A 13687-nucleotide genomic window follows, 5' to 3' on the forward strand; every position below is an offset into this window, starting at 1 on the left:
TGGCTTCCAGGCCAGTTGGAAAAGGGCACACTGAGAGCTGGTAAGAGTATGTTAAATTGGACATTTTCATGGTAAAAGTATAGCTGGACAGGGTTCTTTCAGACATAAGCCCCAACCGGTACATCTCAGGAAACAGGGGGAGAGAGCACCGTCTCCCGATGGTCCTCCAGCACCTTGATGACATGGGACTTGAACCTGCCAACTGTCTGTAGCAGAGGCAACCGATCAAGCGCACCACACCATTGAGCCAAGGCACCTTTGGGAATTCAGCAGACGTCTCCTGGTGCTTTTGAGTTTTTCTTTTTTTATTCGAGCCTTGAAAAGTTCAAATTTCTGCAGCATTGAATGAGACTTGAACACAGATAGTCTGTACTGAAAGACTCATCATTAGACCACTGCGCCATCAGTCAGACACTCTCAGCCAAAGTCTCCTGGTAATTTTGAAGTGATCTTTACTAACTTTTCAGTTAGTAAAGTTAAAATAACACAGAATCATATTAAACAGATGTTTCATAGCGCTGTTGAGGTCTTCTTTTGCATGTTAGTGTAATAGCCGGGAATCGAACCCTGGTCTCCCACGTGGAAAGCCAACATCCTGACCACTGAGACAAGTCAAAGGCAAATGCCTATGACTCAGGGGAGATATTAGAGTTTTGAGGTCATCAGGCTGAGGCTGTGAGCCACTGCTAGAATAGTCTTTAGTTAATAAAGCTGAATAACTCTAGCATTAGACTTTAGGGAGACTGGGATTTGAACATGAACTCTCTGTGCTGAGAGTCTGTCTGATCATCTCTCCATCAGCCCCTACTACACCATCACTCAGTAACAACTGCCTCTTCGTACTGTTGAAGCGATCTTTTGTATGTTAGCCTTCAGTTAGTAAAGTTGAAAGAATTGAGTCCTGAACACAGAATCACATTCATCAAATGCTTTGAGCGCTGTTTTGTTCATTAGTGTAACACACTAGAATCGAACCCAGGTCCCCCACATGGAAGGCCAACATCTTAACCACTAAACCAAAGCAGTTGCCTATGGTGCAGGGGAGACTTTTGAAGTCATCAGGCTGGGGCTGTGAGCCACTGCTACAATAGGCTTCAGTTAATACAGCTCTACATGTTCAAATCCCAGTTCGCCGATAGTTTAATGCTGGAGTGTTTCAACTGTACTAAGTGAAGGCCAACAAACACAATTACCAGGAGACTTTGGCTGAGGGTGTCTGACTGATGGCGCAGTGGTCTAATGATCAGTCTTTCAGTACAGACAATCCATGTTCAAGTCCCATTCCTCCTGCAGCTCAATGCTGCAGTAATTTGAACTTTCCAAGGAATGAAAAATAAAAACTCAAAAGCACCAGGAGACATCTGCTGAGTGCCCAAAGGTGCCTTGGCTCAATGGTGTGGTGCACTTGATCGGTTGCCTCTGCTACAGACAGTTGGCAGGTTCAAGTCCCATGTCACAAGGTACATGGAGGACCATTGGGAGGGACCCTCTCTCCCCCTGTTTCCTGAGAACTAACAGTTGGGGCTTATGTCTGAATGCTTTCAAATTTGAGACATTTATAATGGGGCACGTTCAAAAATCACTTTCACCTAGAAACTCCATTCACACTTTTTATAATTCAGCTTACTGTGGAGACACATGCTGGAACTTTTTACTTTGAAATGTTTTGTAGTTTCTGAGTTAAACGCCCAATGCATTCTCAATGGCAATAGCACAAACGTTGGCATGCTACTAGTCCTACATACTTACACCTAGAAACCTCATTCAACCCTATTTAGGTTCATCTTACGGTGGACATGTTTGCCTGAAAAGGAATCTTTGAAATGTTTCATAGTTTTAGAAATATAGCGCTGTCAAATTTGAGAAATTCATAATGGGGCTCAATGGCAGCTATTGGCATGTCAAAAAATCACTTTCACCTAGAAACTCCATTCACACTTTTTATAATTCAGCTTACTGTGGAGACATGCTGGAACTTTTTAATTTGAAATGTTTTGTAGTTTCTGAGTTATTTAACTTAAACGCCCAATGCATTCTCAATGGCAATAGCGCAAACTTTGGCATGCTACTAGTCCTACATACTTACACCTAGAAACCCCATTCAGACCTATTTAGGTTAATCTTACGGTGGACATGTTTGCCTGAAAAGGAATCTTTGAAATGTTTCATAGTTTTCGAAATATAGTGCTTTCAAATTTGAGAAATTCATAATGGGGCTCAATGGCAGGTTATGGCACGTCAAAAAAGCACTTTCACCTAGAAAACACTTTTTATAATTCAGCTTACTGTGCATTCTCAATGTCAACGTTGGCATGCTATGATGCTACTAGTCCTACATACTTACACCTAGAAACCCCATTCAAATTTGAATAGGTGCATCTTATGGTGGACATGTTTGCCTCATAGTTTTAGAAATATAGTGCTTACAAATTTGAGAAATTTATAATGGGTGTAAAGCAATCACTTTCACCTAGAAACTTTCATAATTCAGCTTACTGTGGACACACATGCTGGAACTTTTTTAATATTTTGCAGTTTTTGAGTTACTAGAGCGGTGCCAGTGGGGACTCTAAAGCGGTGGCCGTTGGGCACTGGCCTACTTGGAACGATGCAAGTTGGAAATGCATGCCCCACCCAGACATTGTGCGTTGGAGTCTCTACAGCGGTGCCCGTTGAGCACTGGCCTACAATATTTGGTAGTGAAATGTAGTGGAGTAGAAGTAAAAGTATTGCAAATTGGAAATACGTACAAATAAGTACAAATACCTCAAAAGTGTACAGTACTCAATTAAATGTACTTATTAACTTTACACCACTGGTATGACACAACTCTCATGAGAAATAGACACAGTCCTCTACTGTGTGCCAGACACCACAACTACTACAACACAATGAACTAGAGCAGAACGCTCCACAGCGTGCATCTCTCCACCAGGCTGGGTTGCCTAGCCAGGACTGTGTGGTTGCAGCCATCAGGACCCAAGGAAACTGCAGGGGGAGAACATGCATTTCTACGACATACTTTGAGTGCTACTTTGTGCACTTGTGGCGCCCATAGGTAGAAGTAAGTGCTTTTATTATTGTCACAAATATAAAAGGACACTGCACTTTGAAAACCACATAAGTAGTCAAGCAAGCAAGCAGTCAGTACAGACAGTTGGTTCTCAGAATTGTATCTTTTATTTGAACTGCACTGAATGCTAAATGTTCACCTTGTACAAGAAACAAATACAAATACTCACACTAAAAACAAAACATACTGCTGGCTGCCTTTCTGCTATCGTTGGGACACTAAGGGCTAATTTGCACCTCGTCGCACGGCAGCGTCGCTCGGCTGAAGAAACAAAAAACGGGAATCCCGTTGTTTTTGCCGGGTGGCACCGTCGTGTGACAATAAAGCGCAAAATGGAGTTTTGCTATTGCTCTTACAGAGTACAGGATATGCCCCAAAGAACCTGGCCTTAGATAGAACAAAGAAAATATAAGTAGGAGAGAAATAGAGAGGGAGAGAGAAAGAGAGAGAGAGAGGGTGGATCACATAGGACTATGGTTATAGGAACATTTAACTAGGCAATACAAATCTAACAGGACTTTTCAAAACTTTGTTTTAAACACCAAAAACATGGGATGGTCTTGTATATAAAAATACCACAATGGAGTAGATGAGGGAAGAGAGAAAGTATCCAGACTACTACCCAGATTAGTAATTTCTTTTTTCCTTTTTTTTTTCTTTTCTTTTCTTTTTTCCTCGAGACAAAATTTTGGGAATAAACAATAATCTGCAAAAAGGGTGTTTTCCTGAGTCATTAAGGAATGAAGTCTGCTTTAACCCTTTCCTGTTCGTGAAGTTACGCGGCGCACGCCGCCGCTCAAGGGAGGAGGGAGTCGCAATCTGGCTGATCAATATATGGGAAAGTCAGAAACGTTGTCCTGCTGTCGTCGGCAGAAATGTTCCGTCAGCGCGCGGATATAGGAAAGAACGATGCGGTGTCCTCTTGCGACGAGGGGAGTGCTGGCGGCACGCTTTGACCCTCCTCATTTTTTTTCTTTGTGACATTTCACAAAAAAAACATATACATTTCTTAATATAATATTGTAGTGAATTATTATTATTCTTCTTCTTATTATTAGACAGTTCTGTCACCTCATCTCTCAGAGCGATTACCTCCCCTTCTAACTTCACACGAAACCCAAACGTCAGGTAACAACTACAATCAAATACACATACAGAGCGAGTGTTTGTGAGGGCTCAGCGATACTGGTTTCATTTCAGTACACAATGGTGCTTCTATGGAGATTTTCTCGGCTAAGCATTGCAACAACAATGTTCCGTGATCTCAGTGACCCCCCCCCCCCCCCTCCCCCCCAAGACACAGCATGACAGCGCCCTCTGTGGGTATCTTTCTGTAAAATCCCCATCCATGTAAACACCATATTACGGAGGAACCGACATCGCCAGGAAAGGGTTAAAACTCACTCTTTAGATTACGGTGAGCAATCTTTGTCCTTTTCCTTTTTTTCACGGTGTGTCCGATGAGTGATAAATACATGACAAGTCGACAGACGCCTTTGCCTTATCTCCGCGTCGTACATACTGAAGATTGAGAGGGGGAAAAATATTCTCTTCTGAGGCGTTAATACAGAATGGACTGATCAGAGCTAAATTTACAAACATCGGTTACATGAGGAGGGGTCTCAAAGTGGGGGTGGCTGGGGGCCTGGGGGGGGGGGGGGGGGGGATAAAGGTCAGGTGATGGGGGCGTTGGGGGGAGGGCGGTATAAGGTCCAGTAGCACATGATGTCAAAGTTTTTTTTTTCTTCTCTCTTGTTCTCCCATTGGTGTGGCGAGGGTTGGGCTTACCTTTTTTTTATTTCCTGTGAGCTCTGCTGGGGGTGTGTGTGTGTGTGTGTGTGTGTGTGTGTGTGTGTGTGTGTGTGTGTGTGTGTGTGTGTGTGTGTGAGAGTGTGTGTGTGTATGTGTGTGTGTGTGTGTGGTTGGGAGGGGGGTGCAGGCCAGAGTCTCATTGCGCGGCTGGCAAGTCGACCCCTCTCCCCCTCGAAAGCCACTCAAAACACTATAGACTCTGGACAGACATGTTCAGACATGTTCCAGGGGGGACAGACAAGTTCCAGGGGGAAAACAAAAAGAAACATCATAATCATCATCATGAGAGTGAAGTTGGTACTGAACCCAAAAATAGACAGAGAGAATAAAAACGAAAACGGTAAAGAGTTTAAATTCCGCCGCGTGGGGGGGAGGGAACACTTCCGCTCTGTCCGCGCCATGTTTTTGCTGAGTGAGTGAGTTGACAGGGCAGCCCGCCTTTTTGTGTATTCACGGTCTCTTGGTCCCAGTTGCGGTGGGGTTGGTGTGTGTGTTTTTTTATTGGGGTGTGGGTTTGTGTGTGTGTGTGGACGCCGGTGGGGTTGCCTTCGCTTGGTCTGTCAGTGGGTGTAGTTTTCCTTTGGGGGGGTGGATGTGAGGGACGTCGTTGCAGGGGCGGTTTTACGGGATCCTCCTTGTCTGCTTGCTATTGCTCGGTGAGGTGCTCTCTGGTCTCGCCGTGTTTGGAGGGCTGGTTGGGCGACGGGGCCTGGGACGGGTGCGTGCCAGATGGCAGGGTGTGGGCGATGGGCACGCCCCCTGGCACCATCATGCCCTCCGGCGCTCCTGGCATGCCGCCAGGCGCCAATCCCACCAAGCCGGGAGGGTACCTGGAGGAGGATGGACGGACAGGGGGGTTAGTTAGTCCAACCGTCGGCTCTGTGGGCTCCCTTTAGTAAGAGAATCCAAAGGGAAGCACGCACGTCTCAGAAATATTCTACAGGTGCTGAATAAAATATACGTATGGTGTAAAAGGAAGGCAGTTACTCCGCACACTGATCCTGAGCTCCCAGGCACGTTATTTGCAGATAAGAAATACAACGTTTTGACCCTTGTGGGTCTTCGTAAATACCTGACGAAGACCCACACGGGTCGAAATATTGGATTTCTACTCTGCAAATAAAGTGCATGGGAGCTCAAGATCTGTGTAGGATTATTATTGTGATATAATTGTATATATCTATTTTGGGTTAAAAAAAAAAAGGAACAACAACAACTTCACCCCCCCAAAAAAATAAGTATTTTCTATGAATTACACACCCCATGAAGCATTGGATTCATGGAGATTTTTTGTTTTTGTTTTTTGTTGCATTCCTAAGCCAATAATTTGTGTCTGCCAGTAATCAAATTATTGGCTTAGGACAAGACTTAAGCACTTGAAACCTGGACGCTATACAAACTGCAACCCGAGTTGTCCATCTATGTACAAGCTTGGCCAAAAGGTCCCCCCAGAAGAGGAGATGCTGGAGTACAAGTGGTTAAGTCATTTCCATGATATCCTGATATCCAAAAATCCCAGACGATATATCTAGTCACAGTCATATCACAATATCAATATGATAGCCCCAGTTCAGACACCAGCAGCACCAGAGGAAGGAGAAAGGCAGCTTGTGGCCGACGTCAGTTATTAACCCATTTAAACCAACTGTTTTAGATTTCTTTAATTTGGCTACTCAAAAATAGCAAGATATACAAGCTCATAGCATGTCACTTTGTGCCATGCTATGAGCTTGTAGATGAAAAATTGTGAAAATCTTTTCAAATAATTGAATACTGTATGTATAACTCAAATCTTTGCTTCTCTGCGTCCCTGGAACTACATTTTTTTTAGATGGTTGGTCGTGGTTGGCGGCCAAATACATATCATTTTGGAGAACATGAAAAAGAACCACTGACATAGCAACATACGTTTTTCATAAAACTCTTTGGACTCGGGTCTCAATGGGTTAACTTAATGACGTCTACAGCCAAATTCATACTTCGTGGTATGACAGTGTCGCTCGCCAAAAAGGAGCCAGTTCCTCTTGGCAAGCGACGCCATCGTGCGACGGAGTATACCGTAAATGCAGCTTAACCCACATCCCCTTCACCACGAGAGACTGGACTCTCTCCACACACAAACACTACATCACAGTGTCTCTAAAACACACACACAATGTTCCGGGAGTGTAACTATAATACACAGCGTTCAAACAAAAAGAAGAAGAGGGGAAAAAGCAAAAGGGTGCCAAATATTGCGTGGTTTTTAACCCAACAGCTCGCGCCCCCATTCAACCGCGACGAGGGAAAACCCAAAGAGAGGCCATGACTCCATCCGAGTGAATGGACCCAGAAGACTGAACGTCACCACACCATGCTTATGCAACACTCCAAACCCACACTGGGCCTATCTCTAGTATAGTTGGCTAAATGAGAAGTGTGTCAGGGGTTGCGTAAGGGTGCACAGAGAGGGGGTAGGGGTGGGGGAGGGTATTAGGGGGTGGGAGACAGAATTGACACACAGCAGACCAGGGGGTGAAGAAGGGGTCTATGGATCCAGGTCCTGGATTGGTCGTATTTACCTGCTTTTCTGATCTAGGCATTAATTTGGCCCTGGGGGACACCGGTTGTTAGGGCTGGTAGAGTTTGATGTTGAACTTGGCTGTGTGTGAGAAGAAGCACATGCTGAGATCAGGAAGCGCTCACAGAGGCACATCGCGGTGGGCTAGCCAAGCGCTCGCCCTAGCGGCTAGCGCTCTATGCAGAGGCACGTCGCGGTGGGCTAGCCTAGCGCTCGCCCTAGCGGTTATCGCTCTACACAGAGGCACATCGCGGTGGGCTAGCGCTCGCCCTAGCGGCTAGCGCTCTACACAGAGGCACATCACGGTAGGCTAGCGCTCGCCCTAGCGGCTAGCGCTCTACACAGAGGCACATCGCGGTGGGCTAACGCTCGCCCTAGCGGCTACACAGAGGCACCCGGTGGGCTAGCACCAGCCCTATATCGTTTAGTGCTCTACATAGTGGAATCATTGGGTCAAGTCAAACCCTAGACTAGAGCCCTAGTTTCCCAAACGGACCACATTTTATGGGTCGCGAGACACAAGTAAATATCTCCGTGTTTCCGTTTCCTACATTAAAAATAAATAAAAACTAAAAATGTGTATGTACATATATATATATATTATATATATATATATAATCTCAAATCTCATTAATAAAAAATGTACACAGAAAAATCACAACTTTCATCAACTAAGAACAATTCCAACATGTTTCATGAATAAAATGGAAATAATCAAATACTTTCCATAACTAAGTAAATACAACGTCTAAGAAGTAGTGGAATAGCAGATCTACAAGCTCATAACGCTGCGCTGTGAAGCGACACGTTGTTGTAGATGTGCTATTTTCACCAGTTTGGGTCCCGTTTGGGCAAACCGTCTCATTTCTCTTTTGAGCCTTGAGCTACAAGGTTTGGAAAGCACTGCTCTGGAGTCTTCAAAGCCGCCGAACACTGATATCCTTTTAGTTAGTTTGTTTTAACTGAGGATATTATTGAGCGAAGTGGAATGGAGAATAGGCTTTATAAACCAAATGTAAATGAACACAAGAGATTAGTATGGAATGAAGAGAGCGTTTGTTAGGCATGTGGATGAGAGGAACGGCACATCCATTTTAAAGAGGCTACATCTATAGAGGTTTATTCTAACAGTGAGCCTTTGTGAATTATACTGTATGAAAATAAAACGTGGAACATGACTACACCGATGTGCGAGTCATTGTCATTGTGACAGCACGTTTTGGGCAGGCATTATAATCAAAATAATCAAAAATAGCAGATCTACAAGCTCATAGTGCGGCACCGAGTGCCGTGCTATGAACTTGTAGGTCTGCTATTTTAGAAAAATCGTGAAAATGTGCCTCAAATCTTTGAATATATGTTCTTTCAGAGTTTCAGTTTTTAACTAAAATCTTTGCTTCTAGGGGCAGTCCCTGGAACAACATATTTTCAGATGGGGGTCGGCGGCCAATTACGTATATACTTTTTGAGGTCCTTGACATGAGATATTGAGAACCACTGATCTAGAAACATGAGGTTTATCAGAAATGTCGACGTCAGGCCTACTGTCACTGTGACATTGTGACAAACAGTGGACCTATAGCGACCCGCTTGGGGGACGACGCGTTCACTTGATCTAGTTCGGGGAGTTTCACAAAACCCTGAACTATTCAGACTCCTCCAGGACATAAGGAGACATCTCACAAGAAATCGGCTCAAGGAGGAGGGCTGTAAAAAAGTCATTATCACAATGCATTTAACCACTTAAGCTTTAGATGTCGCAGTAGCCTGGCGAGCTTGAAGATCGGCTATTTTTAGAACAAAACCCATCTATGTATAATGACATGCCCAAAATAGGGCTGCCAGGTGCTAAGTGATTAATGATGATGTACAACTACATGGAACACCTAAAGCAGGCTAGCTTTTAATTTAAAAAAATGGCTTCTTTATACAAAAAGAAAAAGTGACATGAAGAAATGGCTGAAGAAATGTACATGTTATGTCCTGCCTTACCTGTAGGCGGCGCCATTTAGCTCAGGGTGGACTAGCCCTGGTTGTTCCATGACCCCCCATGGTGCTGTGGTGATGAAGAACTCCTTGTTGACGCAGTTTCTTAGGCTGTCAGGGATACGGCCTGGAAGAGAAATGAATAATTACAATAAATATCATTACTACAGCAATAATAACAAAGAAACAAAGAAATAAATAACTTTATGAAACATAAACAAATAAAATGATAATATAAGTAAAAACCATTTAAACATAGATAGACGAGGAAGGCATGTCATGTGTTGTGAGGGTGGTTTTATCCCATTAAAACCGGGAAAGCATCTGTAATTTATAGATTTTGGCGGGAGGCAATGAGAAAACTCTAACGCCCAACTCATCATATATCCTATCAAATCATCCTCCCTCCCAAAAAAAAGAACACAACCCACACAGCAAACACATTGTTATCCATGTCAGATTCTAGCGACTTTAATCTCACACACAATGATAATTAAAAAAAAGCTACAATGCCAGAGCAAGACGATGAAAGAACCAGAAAGGACACTTGCATACAAATGTGTTGCGGCCTGACAAACATATCTTGACTTTGGGCTGCACGAACCGCAAATTAACATCATTTATCTGTGGATGTTATCTGTGGAGGCCAGAGCCTCTGGGCTGTGTTGGTGACGGGGGGGGGCCCTTAACCCATTCTGGGCGGGAACCCCTTTTGGTGTTAGCATTATGCTTTAGCTATTGAAAAATAGCAGATCTACAAGCTCATAGCGCGCCACCGAGTGGCGCGCTACGAGCTTGTAGGTCTGCTATTTTTGAAAAATAAGAACGACTGACATAGAAACATAGCTTTTTCAGAAAACTGTCAGGATGTAGAAGACATTTTTAGAATCTGATCTCAGGTCAAAATGGGTTAATGATGACATCTATTAAGAGCCCCAGATTTAATAAGGACTGCCCAGGGCCTATTGAAGTGGAAATATGACATCTGGGTGAGCAGAAGATGTGCATCTGATCAGATAAAACGGGGGTTGGTTGGGGGGGGGTTTGAACCGATAAGGGTTGATTTGATAGAATATGTTGATGAGCATTTTAAGCCATCTGTGTGTGAAACGGTTAACGTGTATTTCCTGTCCTGCTATTTGAGAGAAAAAAACCTGAACTCTAAACCCTGACGTCCCTGATTTTGGGCATGTTATTATAGGGACAAGCTTCACAACGCGTCACAGTGCAACGCAACGTGAGCTCGCAAGCCAGCTATTTCCACCGTGTGATGCCGTCGTATGTACTGTAAATCCATCCATCCATCCATCCATCCATCTTCAACCGCTTATACAGAATTGGGTCGCGGGGGTAACAGTTCCAACAGAGATTTCCAGTCTTTCCTTCCCAGGGTAACATTAGTGCTGTAACTTCCTCCTGGGGGATCCCGAGGCGTTCCCCAGGCCAGTGTGGAGATATAATCCCCCCCCCCCCCCATCTGGTCCTTGGTCGACCACGGGGTCTCCTCCCAGTGGGCCGTGCAGCGAGGACCTCCCTAGGGAGGCATCCTAACCAGATGCCCGAACCCCCTAAGCTGGCTCCTTTTCCCAAGTGAAGGAGCAGCGGGTTCTACTCACATTCTGACTGAACTTCTATCTCTAAGGGAGAGGCCCGGACACCCGTCTGACATACCTCATTTTGGTCGCGATCTTATTCTTTCGGTCATGAGTGACCCGCACACACTTCATGACAACATTTCCAAATCACCCCGAGCGGGACATTCTGAATTTGTACGTTATTTTCTGCATGAATGTGAAGGCACGGATGTCGGGACGAGTGGGTGCGTGAATGTGAATGTGAATGGACGGATGTTGGGACAGGTGAGTGCGTGAATGTGAATGTGAATGGACGGATGTTGGGACAGGTGAGTGCGTGAATGTGAATGGACGGATGTTGGGACAGGTGAGTGCGTGAATGTGAATGGACGGATGTTGGGACAGGTGAGTGCGTGAATGTGAATGTGAATGGACGGATGTTGGGACAGGTGAATGCGTGGATGTGAATGTGAATGGACGGATGTTGGGACAGGTGAGTGCGTGAATGTGAATGTGAATGGACGGATGTTGGGACAGGTGAATGCGTGGATGTGAATGTGAATGGACGGATGTTGGGACAGGTGAGTGCGTGAATGTGAATGTGAATGGACGGATGTTGGGACAGGTGAGTGCGTGGATGTGAATGTGAATGGACGGATGTTGGGACAGGTGAGTGCGTGGATGTGAATGTGAATGGACGGATGTTGGGACAGGTGACTGCGTGAACGCGTACCGGTGATGGCTCTCCGGATCTCCGTGGCGGCTGCCTCCCTCATCTCCAGAGACGCCTGCTCGCTGTACCAGGCTGTGTGTGGTGTGCAGATCAGGTTGGGGGCGTCTTTCAGGGGACCCTGGGAAAACCTGACGAGACAGAGAGAGAGAGAGAGAGAGAGAGAGACTATTTGATACACGTCCCACATTTTGATTGCCTCTAGTCTTTTATCCAATGGCGGTGAACAACGCAGGGATAGCCGTTATTATGACAGGACAGCATTTTGATGCCAGTCAAACTGCATGGGGTCAAGTGTTGACATGTCACCGTCTCTGCTGCCTACTACAGCCCTATACACTACTCTCAATGGCGTAAAAAAGTCTCCTCTTTCGATTTTACACTGTGGTCAGCAAAGGCTACAGCGCCTCCATAATATTGAAAAACGCACTACTATGACATTAGCCTTTTCTCATCTCAAAGGAGAAAAGGCTGGGATTTTCGGTGTATTCCCCGCAGTGCGACGCGTCGTGTGAGCTTGTAGATTGCCTATCTATCTACACCCCGCGCGCCGACCAAGCATAAATCAGGCTTTATGGCTCAATCCAAGCGACCGGTCAACAACTGGCTACGCTCTAGATGGCGATGCGTGGCCTCTGTTGACAGGTTGACAGGTTGCTCAGCGCTCTTCATGCGTGCAGCGGGGGAGGTGGAGGACGCCAGTGGTGTACAGTAACTAAGTACATGTACTCAAGTAGCCTACTGTACTTAAATGGGAATTCCACTCATTTTCAACATTCTACTACTAATATTAGTAGAATGATAATTAACATTGTGAAGTACATCTTAATGATGTCATCAAGATGTACTTCACAATGTTAATGTTTTTTTTCCAGAACTACAGTTCTAGGAAACACTGAATGGGGGGACTTTTTTATTATTTCCACACAACAGCTCTAAGGTATATTAATGACATAGTAAAATGTTGAAAATGAGTGGAATTCCCCTTTAAGTAACATTGTGGTTAGGTATTTTTTACTTTATAAAGTATTTCCAATTTCCAATACTTTATTCTGGCAAATATTGTACTTTTACTCCAGTACAATTTATTTGAAAACTTCAGTTAGTAGTTACTTTGTAGATTATTATTATTATTACAATTATTATTATTATTATTATTATTATTACAAAACGCACACTCACCACTTCAGCCCTGTCTGTATACATTTCAGCTATTCAAAAATCCTTTGTGTCTCGCTTGTTGAAATGTTGTCCATTTCGTTGCTTTAGTTGCTACACCTTCCTGTTCTTTATGTCTGCCCCGCAAATCTTTCTGCTTTTATGAATTTATCTTTCTTTTTTTCCCCCGTGAGGTCATTTTTCTCTCATGTCATAAATAAAGAGAGAGACACATATATGTGTCTATCAGTGTGTGTGTGACTGAGTGAGTGCGTGCGTGCGTGCGTGCGTGCGTGCGTGCACTCACGTGAAGGGCTCCGTCTCGTGCACGTCCAGAGCGGCTCCGCGTATCCTGCCCTCCTTCAGGGCCTGGGCGAGGGCCTTCTCGTCCACCAGACCTCCCCGCGCTGCGTTCACCAGGAAAGCCCCTGACGCATCTGTGGTACCACACACACACACGTGCACGTAAACACACACACAAACACAGATACAGTCGGTTAGTCGCAGATCAAAGACCAAAGGCAGTAAAGGGAACATGAAGGCAAGCTGTGTTGTGTGTGTGTGTGTGTGTGTGTGTGTGTGTGTGTGTGTGTGTGTGTGTGTGTGTGTGTGTGTGTGTGTGTGTGTGTGTGTGTGTGTGTGTGTGTGTGTGTGTATGTGTGTGTGTGGTGTGCTGTGCATGTGCGTGTGTGTGTGCGTGTGTGTGCGTGTGTACGTGTGTGTGCAGAGACCGCGAGCCTCGTCACTGCCAATTTTCCTCCGTTTGATCTGAAATGGGACATCAATCTCAGAGT

At 44.9% G+C, this 13687-nt stretch overlaps 1 protein-coding gene across 1 annotated transcript in view; it reads right to left on the reverse strand.

Moving 5' to 3' along the window:
* Positions 1-3157: 3157 nt before the first annotated feature.
* Positions 3158-13687, reverse strand: part of LOC306915128 (C-terminal-binding protein 2-like) — a gene marked incomplete at its 5' end in the record, with an annotated part of 13860 nt that continues 3330 nt past the window's right edge. The window contains 4 exons of the mRNA XM_079492377.1: positions 3158-5715; positions 9438-9558; positions 11739-11866; positions 13201-13330. Of these exons, the coding sequence (XP_079348503.1) occupies positions 5532-5715; positions 9438-9558; positions 11739-11866; positions 13201-13330 (563 nt within the window). The 3' untranslated portion in view covers positions 3158-5531. The remainder of the gene's footprint in view (positions 5716-9437; positions 9559-11738; positions 11867-13200; positions 13331-13687) is intronic.

Source organism: Electrona antarctica, assembly GCF_951216825.1.
Source record: "Electrona antarctica genome assembly, chromosome: 22".
In the NCBI taxonomy this organism is placed as follows: domain Eukaryota; kingdom Metazoa; phylum Chordata; class Actinopteri; order Myctophiformes; family Myctophidae; genus Electrona; species Electrona antarctica.